Source organism: Myotis davidii, unplaced genomic scaffold (assembly GCF_000327345.1).
Source record: "Myotis davidii unplaced genomic scaffold, ASM32734v1 scaffold147, whole genome shotgun sequence".
In the NCBI taxonomy this organism is placed as follows: domain Eukaryota; kingdom Metazoa; phylum Chordata; class Mammalia; order Chiroptera; family Vespertilionidae; genus Myotis; species Myotis davidii.
This window is the reverse complement of record NW_006383010.1, coordinates 7,126,441-7,138,820: the sequence shown is the minus strand read 5'-3', so window position 1 is coordinate 7,138,820 and position 12,380 is coordinate 7,126,441. Positions and strand designations below refer to the sequence as shown.

The following is a 12,380-nucleotide window of genomic DNA, read 5'->3' as shown; positions in this document are numbered from 1 at the left end:
GGCGGTGGGGGAGATAATTGATGGGCAGGGGGCTGCTGCTTCTATTCCCAACTGTGTGCACGGTTTTGAGCTGGGGGCCCCACGTGTTACCTTGCTCAGAATTCCTGTTTCCTAGTAACAGCTTCTACGAACCCACTTCAGGCAAGCCCACAAGAGCAATTGTGAGCAAAACACTTTGGAAAGGTGTGTGTGCCTTGCTGCTGGGGCTGGAGCCCTGGTGAATATCAGCCATTGTTCTGTCCTCTTTGCTCAGGAGTGGCTGCACTTCAGAAGATGAAATCGACTGCAGGATCAACAGAATGCGTGTTCCACAGCAGGCTAATAAACCCTTATAAACTTTTCAGGGGGTACAAGCCGAGTTGTAAATAACAAGTAACAATCCTCCGATTACAAATAGGACGCCTGCGGTCCGTCTGACAGAACCTAAACAGAAGGCTGCCCAGAGAGGGCTGGATGCTGGGCCGGTGGAGGAGTCTTGTTTTCCATCTCCCTGGTTGCCCCTCCTTTTCCCATTTTGGACACAGTTGTTTTTGAGCACTGCCGCTGATCCCAAATGAATATTGAAAAGGAAAACACAACAGGAAGTGAGAAACTACCAGTGGCTCCATACGTGGGGAAATAACCTGCCTCATGCTGGTCTCTGTGAAAGATTTTCTTTCCTAAAACTTATTTAATTTATTTCTTTCCAGAGGGAGATAGAAAAAATACATTAAGAATAGAAAATGCCCACAATTTGGAATCCACTAGCACAATGACATTTTTGTTGACTTGTAGCTTTATAGGAAATGGCTGGGTTTGGGTAATTGAGTCCCCGAGGTGGGTACGTGAGAGGTGCTGTGAAATATGTGCTATCTAGTTGCAGCAGTTCTATTTTGGAATAGTTTAACTGGAAGACGTAGCAATCCATTTATATTTCTGCAGGGACCGTGAGAACTTAGGGTATTGGCTGGTTGCTTTTGAATGAAAACTTTATCGTTCTGCTCACCGTATGTGGCTGGTTTGCAGAATATGGCAGAGAAAAATGCCCCACAGCATTTTCTAAAATGCACCCCAAAGCCAGGGGCTGCTCCTGGGTGACAATGCTCTTCTCGTCTTCTAGTGTATTTCTTCATGAGAGGGAATCGTTCCAGGCAAGTCAGCTGCCCGCTCCCCTCCTACACCTCATTCCCTCCCATTGGTAACAATGGGCTGTTCAAAAGACAGGTGACTATAAAAGTTAATATTCCATTCTGGATGTAGAGAAACATAGGGGTAGAAAGCATACTTCTGTGTTTGGGTATTCATCTTTAGAGAGTTGATAGAGTACAAGTCGACTTTCGTTATCTGGTGTGTGGTGTGAGAGGCGTATTAATGAATGCATGTTATTTATAAAGGATTTTATATGGCACTCTTTAAAAGCTTTCTTGCCCTAGCTGGTGTGACTCAGTGGATAGAGCATCAGCCTGCAGACTGAAAGATCTCAGGTTCGATTCCAGTCAAGGACACATGCCCAGCTTGCGGGCTCAATCCCTAGTAGGGGATTGGCATGAGGCAGCCAATCAGTGATTTTCTCTCATCATTGATAATTCCATATGTCTTTCCCTCTCCCTCGCTGAAATCAATAAAAATATTTTAATGAATAAATAAATAAAAGCAAGCTTTCTTATGAACAGTCTCTTCTAAATGTTACTTTACCTGCATGTGTTAAAGTACAGAGTGACAACAGTATATTTCAGTTCCCCTGGCAAAGAGTTTTTAAAGTGACATGGCTCCGACCAGCGATCGTTGGTAATCCTGATAGAGTTAACAATTGCTTTTAGGAGATCAAAATTCCATCTGGCCTCTACAGGAAAGTGAACTAATCTCTTGCCATTCACTGTGAAGGCCTTAGGTCACAGTCAAGGAATAGAAGTGCATACTTTCATTTTTAATTACTGATTCCCCTTCAGTACTTTATTTTACTTAATTTAAAAATAATAATGCTTAAGAGAGAGTTATAAGCTTTTGGTTTATCAAGATATAGAACTACTCAAGATGCAGTTATAACTGCATCTAAAAACAAATAGCCTCTGTCTTGTTTACTGGCTTTAACATCTTTTCCAGACTCTTGTACATTCAAAGATGTGAGCTGAATAAACTAAGTCTGGGAATTGTAGGCCTAAAGTACATACCAACTCCCAGTGCCACCCCACAGCATTAAAAAAAAAAAAGGAAAAGAAAAGATAATTTGTGTTCTTTCCTATGTCTCCTATTTCCTCAACCCTATCTGTCTAGCAAGAGGAGGAAAATAATCACTACCAAGGAAGATTTATTCCCTAACAACTAAATTAAAAAGAAAAAAGAACAGATAAATTATGTTCCAACTCTGACGTAATTTTTTTTACTCCTCACACAAGGATATGTGTGTGTGTGTTTTTCTAATTGATTTTTAGACAGGGAGAAAAGAGGAGAGAGAGAGAGAGATTAGTTGCCTCCCATACTCACCCTAACCAGTATTGAACCTATAACTAAATATGTGCCCTGATTGGATATTAAACCCACAACCTTTTGGTGTATGGGATGATGCTCCAACCACCTGAGTCACCCTGCCAGGGTATGAAGTATTTTTTTATGATTTTCTAACTATTATTCAGCTCTTTAGTCATGGAAGGCTCCAAGTGACAGTATGTGATGCCCAGCTTTGGTCTGAGTGTGCAGCTATGAGGTGAAAATGAAGTTTATATTTGGATCTGATTTGTATTAGCTTTGCAAATATGTTTTCTTTCTGATTGTTCAGAAAGTGCAAAATGCAAATTGTTGCCATTATACTTGTCCCAGATAAGACATCCTGTTTCATTACAAGGTAAAAACAGACACCTAAATCTTTAGAAAAATATTGAAAAAAATTTAAGTTTTTATTTGTTGTTGTTGTTGCTGTTAATCCTCCCTGGAGGATACACTTTTCCATTGCTTTTAAGAGAGAGTGGGAGGGATGGAGTTTGGGGGCGGGCGGGAGATAAAGAGAAACATTGATGTGCGAGAGACATTGGTTGGTTGCCTCAGACACACACTCTAACTGGGGCCAGGATCAAATCAGCAACAGAGGCATGTGCCCTTGACTGGGAATTGAAATTGTGACCCTTCTGTGCACTGGCCAACCCTCTAACCACTGAACACACTGCTCAGGGCTTAAGTCTTTATTTTAGATTTTAAAAATTATCTAAGAATACATATAAAAACATGTTTCTGTAGCACTGCAATTGTATTCTTTATAAACCTATTTTATAGCTCCAGATTGATCTTCATAATAGTTATAGTTTATGAAACAGGAAGCCTATGTAGACACTGACTATTTTCTTTCATTTTCACTCCATCAGGAAACTAAAACCCAGTGTGTACGAATTGCTACAAAAGGTAAGAGGTTTGCTTTTTTTTCTTTTTCGAATTCCATTATCCAGCTTTCTAAAATGAAAGAGCTTTATTCCCTCCTTCAGGGCTAATTACATGTAGCACTTCTACTACAGTTTTGTAGTAGGACCCAGTTAAACTGCCAGCCAAGTCCTGGGACTCACTTGGGTGTCTTTAACATGTAATGGGTGCTACTTTTCATCCTCTAGGAATTGACTGGAGGAATCTTGTTATGAGAATAGGAGGGATTTAGAAACCCTTAACAGTGGTTCTCAACCTTTCTAATGCCGCGACCCTTTAATACAGTTCCTCATGTTTGTGGTGACCCCCAACCAGAAAATTATTTTCGTTGCTACTTCATAACTGTAATTTTGCTACTGTTATGAATCGTCATGTAAATATCTGATATGCAGGATGTATTTTCATTGCTACAAATTGAACATAATTAAAGCATAGTGATTAATCACAAAACAATATGTAATTATATATGTGTTTTCCGATGGTCTTAGGCCTGTGAAAGGGTTGTTCGACCCCCAAAGGAGTCGCGACCCACAGGTTGAGAGCCGCTGCCTTAGAAGGACTTTTTCCTGCCATTCAGTGTCTGAAAGGTCTTGTGCTGCTGATCAACCAATGTATTGGAAAAACTCAGCAATATCAGTTCAAAATCACAAGGTGTTTGTTTAAAAACCATTGTTACTTTCTCTGGTAGACGATCAAAGGTAAAAAGAGCAGGCTAGTCCATGCATGTGGAAGAGTATAGGTGTGAAGACTGGTCTATAACTTCATCAGTACTGCAAGTTCATTGGAGATGCTTTACTTTTTTTTTTTTAATCCAACCAAAGCCAATAAATTAAATCTGTGATGGCTAATGGCCAGGGCAATTCCTGCTTTTTTCTGCTGACTTTTCATAGTTTAGCTGTGTTGCCTAGTTTTTTAGGAGAAAACATTTTCATCTTCGAATGAGTATTTAGATTTCAGAGTGGGAGAAAATCTTCAGCATTCACTATGATTATAATCTTTCATTTAAGACTTATGCGATTGTGCCAACAAAGGAGAGAGAGAGGTTGGTGTATTTTAACAAGAGGAACAAGAAAAAAGCTGTCTGCATGCAGACATGGAGCTCTGTGGAGAGTTGGTGCTCTGGGTTGTTTGCCACTGGAATTAGTATTAGACCCACGTTCATGACCAGTAGTTGATTCATTTGGATAAAAATGAATGGCTATATTCTGTTTGTGCTGGCATCATTCCTTTCATCATTTTTTCTCATCTAATCATCAGTCTGCTCAATTAAGCATTTGTGTTATACTCTTGTTTGTAAAAGCAAAAGAGACGTTTTTCTTGACTCACGAGAAGTAATAAAAAAAGCTTCACAGAAGAGAAAATAAATGCACTTTTTAATTCAAATACTACGATTCCACATGATATTTAAAAAAGCAATCCTTAGTGAAAGGAAAGAAAAATATATATACAGATGCACATGATGTACAAGCATTTATTTTATTTTAAAAACAGCTCATGGATCAAGAAGTAGAGTTGAAAATTTTAAAGATAATGGCAGAGAGCATTTAGGTATATATCAACTATGTTTTTTCCAAACTTAAAATAAAGCCAAAAATGTAAAGTAGTCTTGCATCAGCTTCCAAAAAGATTTTTAGATATTTTTTATAACTGAGAAAAGATAGGTATAAATGATTTAAAATTTTTCTTATTTGGTTATTTAATTATTTGCACTTATACAAGTGTTTGCCATTTTGTCCCGCTCTCAATACAAATAAAATTATAATGAAAAAATACAATATGAGATTTAAATTGCAGGAATTATAAGATTATAGAAGTCAAACGTACAAGGTGGCGCAGAATATTGTCCTGAAACTCAGAGGTAGTAAGAAAAAGTCCATTTGTGGTTGTTTCTTCTTTGTTTAATAATTTATCCTGCTGTGCTCTGGATCTCCAGTTTGGCAGTGTGGTTTAATGAGTAGGCGTAGAGGACCCTGGCCCTCGACTATCGGGGTTCATATTCCCCTGACTGTACCCTTTACTATTCTTTAACATTTGCAAATTATTTAACCCCTCACTCCCGAAAGATGCATAATAGTGTATTCACTCCTCACTATTGTTGTGAGGATTAAAATAGGTTATATATGTATGAAACGTTGAAGGCAGAGGGAACACATGCAAAGACCTTGAGGGGCGTGTGTGCTTGGCTGCTAAGGAGCGTGGGCTCAGACCCTGAGGATGAAACAGACTGGTCTTCATTAGTGATTTCAGACTTCAGCTTGAGTCAGAGTCCTGTGGAGGCCTTGTGAAAACCGGTTGTTGGGCCTCAATGGCAGTTTCCAAACCAATAGGCCTAGGGAAGGGCCCAAGAATATGCATTTCTAGCAGGTTTACTGCTGCTGCCACTGTGGTGACCACGCTTCGTGAGTACCAGTGATCTGAACAATTAGCACACACCGATGCCCTGTCAACCAAAGCACTGTGATTACTAGCAAACCACCGTAGTACTCATTTCTCTAAAGTAATTAAAGACCAATTCTGAGATATTTTTTGATAGCTAGCGTAGACTGAGAGCATCAAACTGAGGATGCCAGTTGTTTACCAGAGATAATTTTACAATTTAGAGTTTCATTCGAATACTGTCAACAGCAGTCTAAATCATTGCTTTATTTCTAGAAATACTGCCTTAGGAGACTAATGAGAATGAAGCTACTCCTCTGCTCATATAACATTTCATAGACACTAATGAGCAAGGGTCAGAAATAACATTACCTTGCAGAGCAAAGATGGCTGAACTCTTGGTGATAAGGTTATCTCTCTTCTAAACCACTTTTTTAAAAACTGTCCATCAACACTGAGCCTAATTACATTTCTAGGGAATCATATTATATTAAATAGATAATGGTAGCCTTAATAATGCTCCCCTCCCCCAGCCTCCACCAAAATGTCCATGTTCTAATCTTCAAAATACTTTGCAGATATTTTAAGGATCTTGGGATAGGGCACTGATCCTGGGTGATCCAGGCAGACCCAGTAAGAGTTTATATAAGTGGCAGGTGGGAGGCTCAGAGTCCGAGAACCAATGTGAAGACAGAGGCAAGAGCTGGAGTGATGATGGATGTGCTCTGCAGAAAGACAAAGGGGCCATAAGCCAAGGAATGCAGGGATTTCTGGAAACTAGATAAGACAAATGATTTTTTTTCCCCTTGTGCCTCCAGAAGGAACATAAACCAGTGAACTTCTTAATTTTAGTCCCATAAATTCATTTAGGACTTCCGGCCTCTAGAACTGTCAGATAATAAATGTGTGTGGTTGTAACCCATTAATGTTTGGTATTTCGTTACAGCATAAAAGGTAACCAATATGAGTTTTGGTGTCTGGAAGCTGGGTCCTACTGTAACAAATACCTGAAAATATGAAAGTGACTTTGGAATTGGGCAGTGGGTAGAGGCTTCAGAGAATCCTTAGAGCATGATACAAAAAGCATAACTTACCTTTAACAGACTGTTAGCAGAAATATGAATGTTAAAGCGCCTGCTAACAAGGGCTCGAAGAAGGGGGGAACATGTTTCCAGCAACTGGAGGAAAGGGAATTTTTGCTCTGTGGCAGAAATTTAGTTGAGTTATGCCCTCCAGTTAGGTGGGAAACAAAATTTATAAATGATGAACTTGGATATGTAGGTGAAGAGGTTTCCAAGCAGTGTTGAAGGTGCAGTCTTTTTTAAAACACGCACACTCCGAAATACATACTTATATACGCATTCACGTACACATATTTGTTCTTTGTTGATATCATTGTTTTTATATACTGGGAACATAGATTCCCTATTTTAATCCTTTGATTTTGAAAAGGGCAAATACTAAATTTTAAAAACAAACAACTTAAAGAACTTGTGTTCCTAGCCATTAAAAACAGGTCTTTGGAGTGAATCCACATATCAGAAGATTACGTTAGTTTTATTGCAAATGAGCGCTGCCTCTCTTTTTTCTATATTTATCCTGTTGTAGGGATTAAAGATCAAAATCCAGTTTGGTCTCATTGAAACACATTTGCAGAGTGTTATAGAGCATCGGTTTATGATTATGGCTCCATAATAAACAAAATATTCTTTATCCCCTATTTGTGTGGTGTCTGATAGTATGCATTCTATTCAGTTTTTTAATGAAATGTGGATTACCTTAAAGATTATCTCTCTGATTGAATAAATGGCATTAGAGTAGAAAGTTAATTGAATCTTTCTTGAATGATCACTATTGACAGAAGGAAAGATAGAAAATGACATGCTTTTGAACTTGTCTTGTGTTTAAAACTTTTAGATTAGTCAAGTATTTTTTTGTGATCAGTTTTCTACTATTCCCTAATTACACTTATAAAAAATCTTGGAAAAATTCTAATTCATTTTTTAAAATATCTCAGATTTTGTGAAAATGAGATACAAAAAAAAGTCACATACTTGAGCATATGGTTTAGCGTGCTTTTAAAGACAAACAATAAATGTTATTACCCAAACATTCCAATAGTTCTGGGTTTTTCATGTCCTGTTTTTGATACAGATGACAGCCTAGCTTCAAAATTTGGAATCTTGTTCCCTTCTTACATTTGTTTTACTCTTTTAAGAGCTCCTGCTGATTATACAGGTAAAGAAATTACTACTTCTGCTTCCTTGTTTAAGGAAATGCAGAAATTAATGTTTGTAAATAGTGGAGGTGATACAGTGATCCTGGCCACCCTTTATATATCCTGGTAAGGGCAGAAAGTTCACAGTTTGAGTATCAGTGACCCTTAAGTAAATACACAAATTGTCCTTTTAAATCATTGTTATTCTTCCTGAGCAATGTTTGTGTGTGCAGGTGTGTCTTCCATCTTGTAAATTCAGAAAGCGATGTTTTAATTGCTGGCTGCTTCTGTTACTTACAAGTAACACCTGGCTTTGCATCTGTTCCTCTTGAAATGCCACTCTGCCTACGAGGAAACCAATTCTTGGTCCATTTGCTGCTGTTATTTCCCAGATGATCATCCGACTGGGCTGTGCTTTTGAGATAGGATTTCACTGCGTTAGTAAGACTTTCCTCTGCTTACCCTGATAACCATCATCCCAGGTTTGACTCCTTTATAAAAAGCTGCTTTGTATTTGCCAGTTGTGATTTTTCTGACAAGTTCAGCTACTAGGGGAGATAGTGGAAGTAAACGTGGTTGACTGTTGGTGGTCTAACAGTATACTAAAGACTACAGCAAATTTGAAAATTTTTGTAGAGAGACGAGGAAGAAAGAAAATTAAGGGTCTCATAAGAGTATGTAGCTAAGACATCAGCTCATGTAATTTTGGGGCTTTTCTCAAGGCTTCCTATCACATCACTTCTCATGGTAACAACTACATTGTTGGTATCTAATTGTTTATGATAGAAATTTTACATCATCATGGTGAACAACAGTCCTGTCTTGAATATATCTTTGCTTAATTTCCCCACATCTAACTGTTCCACCAGCTGCTAAACATCGGGAATTTGTCATCCATTCAGAGTGTATTTATGGCCTGTTTACACTCTGTCAGGCACTAAGCCAGATATTGAGCTCCAAGGAAGACAGTTGTAGAACGGAGGCATGATGGCTGTATGTAGTTACCATGCAGAGCAGGTTTGGTTAAAAATAGTCATTGGCCACATCTGTCTTAAAACATGAGATATTATCCTTTACCTGGAGATTCCTCAACTCTGCCAAGATCTGTTCTTAGAAATAGAATGGTTTACTTTTCGCTCTGGTAAAATATTTAAAGTCTATGTTATAGATTTACTGTAATTTAGGATTTGGTAATAACCTCCATTTAACAAATATATTCTGTAAACTATGTAGGCTTTAAACCTGATTTTATAAAATAAATCACCAATGTTTATATGTTACAGATACAATTTTTTTTATATTTACCCAACCTGGTGAGGATCTCTTTACAGACATTGCAGTTATGAAAGCATATCTATATTTCTATAGATAGAAAAATATACAGATTAAAAAAATTGTTGTCATCCCAAGATAGTGGCCTGGAACTTGCTATTTTTTAACTCAAATTAATTTTTTGGCTTGGACCAGCCAGTGTTGAGCAGGGGCTATTGGCCCAGGGGTTGAGCATCGACCTATGAACCAGGAGGTCATGGTTCAGTTCCCAGTCAAGACACATGCTCTTGTTGCAGGCTTGATCCCCAGTAGTGGGTGTGCAGGAGGCAGCTGAGCAATGATTCTCATCATTGATGTTTCTATCTCTCTCTTCCTTTCCCTTCCTCTCTGAAATCAATAAAAATATATTCTAAAAATATTTTTGTCTTGGACACATTTTCAAGTTAGAAAATACTCATATTCCATGGTGTATGAATGTATGTTTAACCCTTCCTTTATTGTTGGACATTTTGATTGTTCATTTACCTTGCAATTATATGCAATGGAATAAACATCCTTGGCTAAGAACTTAATTATCTGTTATAGAATAAACTCTTAAAAATCAATATTTCTAAGTCATGTGCTATTTATAGATTTTTAAATAATTATAAATTACATTAAAAAAGAATTCTACAAATTTATGTTTCAAACAATATATTTGAATGCTTGTTTCGCATACTCTCTTCTCATTACTAATTGACACCAGTATTTTAAGATTTTGCTTATCTAAGGTGCAAAAACATGGTTAACATTTTATGTTTTATTGTTAAATGATTTACATAATGATACCATTGAATTTGTTTTAAAACTGTTCTATAAAGAATGAAGAGACGAGCGCATGAACAACTAACTGTTCAATTTATAGGATGTATTTTGTTTCAAGTTGATGAATCAAATAAAATTAACAAACATGCAAGCTCTTTTCATGAAGGCTGCCTCTTAGGGAAAGCCTAGAAATACTTTAGTTTTCTTTGGAATATCTTTAAGTGCATGGTTGTTCTTTTACGCTTCCTGAGCTGCAAGCAATTCTAAATCATCTTGGTTTATAGTTGTGCTTTTATTAGTCATCAACAGTCTCTGATTTCAGAATTCTTTAGACTTTCTTACACTGAGTAGGACAGCATTCTTAGAAGTTGTGAAAACTGTACTTTTTATTCTTTAAAAACAAAATGTGTCAAAAAAAAAAAAAAACACCAAACAATCAACATATGAGAAAGCATGAGTAGCCATGGAGTAAGTTGGGATTTATTAGGTAAGTCAGTTGGCAGAAGCAGATGAGAGGATCATTTTAAATTCACTGCTAAGAGAACCTTTTTTAAAAAAAAATCCAGTTTAAAGAAGCTATTTGAAAAACTCACACAATGCTCTGCAGAATGAGAACAAGATGAATGTCATAACAATCCTAGAAAAATACATAAAGTAGACTAGTATTTCAAATTTCTCCTGAAAAGAAAAACAAGTTAACATCTCTTCTCAGATATATGACCAAGTTGAAAAAAATTAGAAAAATATGCACACCACCAGTTAAGTTCCGTTTGACTTCTGTTTGCCAGATGTTCTGATAGAAGTATTTTTCAGTGTTCAGTATAATAATGTCTATGAAACAATGCTGTGAGAAGTCTAAACTACATTTCCCGTTTATTGATAAAGAACATATGGGTTTGAGAATCAGTGTTAAAACCACATTGTGTGAAGAAAAAATTTAGTTTTTCTCTCAGTGTAGTAATTATTTTAAAAATCTGAAAGAGAGAAGTTAAATCTCCCCACCTTATGTACAGCCATTTAAAGTAATTTATAGCAGAGAAAATAAAAGAATATTTCATATTTCTAAACCATGGATTAGTTCTTTTCTAGTTTTGGAGGAATTTGGTTTTAGAATTGACCAAACACCCAGTGATGTGCTTCCCTCCCCAACCTATTATCATGATCACAAGATATTTATTTGCCAAAATGAATTTTGCAGATATTTAGACATGACCGCCTCCTTTCCATTTTTCTTTATCTAAATAAACACTTTATTGAAGCAAATATGTGTAAAAGCGTAATTACACTAGACTTATTTCCTGAAAGTGCTAGTGTCACAGGAGTAATAAAATCTAAACTCGATTGCCTAAATATCAGTTTATGATATACATTCTTAAGCCTTGATAGGCAAGTGTTCCAGGAGGCTGGGAGAACTCTGGAGCCCCAGTCCCTCGCAGAGGACTGGCTCCCCCCACATTTGCATCATGCTTTTATTTGGATCCATTCACAGGAACAGGTGCTCATCATGCAGGGTTTCAGGAAATGACCTATATTAACATTTCTGCAGGAAGTAGAGGCACCTCAGGATAGGAGAGTCCAGTTTCAAATTTGCCCTGAGATGTAAACTAATTCGGCCTTTATCTGGAATGAGTTAAATGGAGGTGTATGATATTTCTCTTTTCTCCCAAAGAGGATCTATCAGTGATAGAGACCTAGGTCTAGTGATCAAACATACACTACTGCTTACTGCTAGGAGGCAGAAAGATCTGATTGGCCCAAATTGAAACGGTGGTGGTGGTGGTGGCACTGTGAACAAGATTCACTTCCAAGCACAACTAGGAGAATGAGTTAGGAAGAAGACTGAAAGCAATCGGGTCATTTACTTTTAAAAAAATCAGGGTGATTGGTAGTCCTTTTCAAGGATCCTTTGATATATCTATTTTTTGCATTTTGTTAATTGTTTATTTTCCATATTTATTTCAGTATCTTATTTTATTAAGTACTTATTAAATACCAGGGGCCCGGTGCACGTAATTCGTGCACTTGGTGTGTGTGTGGGGGGAGTGTCCCTCAGCCCAGCCTGCCCCCTCTCACATACTGGGAGCCCTCAGGCATTGACCCCCATCACCCTCCAATCACAGGATCGGCCCCTTGCCCAGGCCTGGCGCCTCTGACAGAGGTGTCAGGCTTGGACAGGGGACCCCCATCTCCCCCCAATCACTGGTTCTGCCCCAGCCCAGGCCTGATGCCTCTGGCCCAGGCGTCAGGCCTGGGCAGGGGACCCCCAGACCCCTCCGATTGCTGGCTCTGCCCCTTGCCCAGGCCTGATGCCTCAGCCCGCGGA

The 12,380-nt window shown here is 37.9% G+C and overlaps 1 protein-coding gene across 1 annotated transcript in view; it reads left to right on the top strand.

The window, feature by feature from the left end:
- The window catches only part of PTPRK (protein tyrosine phosphatase, receptor type K), a 472,216-nt gene that overhangs the window by 389,942 nt on the left and 69,894 nt on the right, over positions 1 to 12,380 (top strand). The window contains exon 13 of the mRNA XM_015557792.1: positions 3,336 to 3,372. Within this exon, the coding sequence (XP_015413278.1) occupies positions 3,336 to 3,372 (37 nt within the window). The remainder of the gene's footprint in view (positions 1 to 3,335; positions 3,373 to 12,380) is intronic.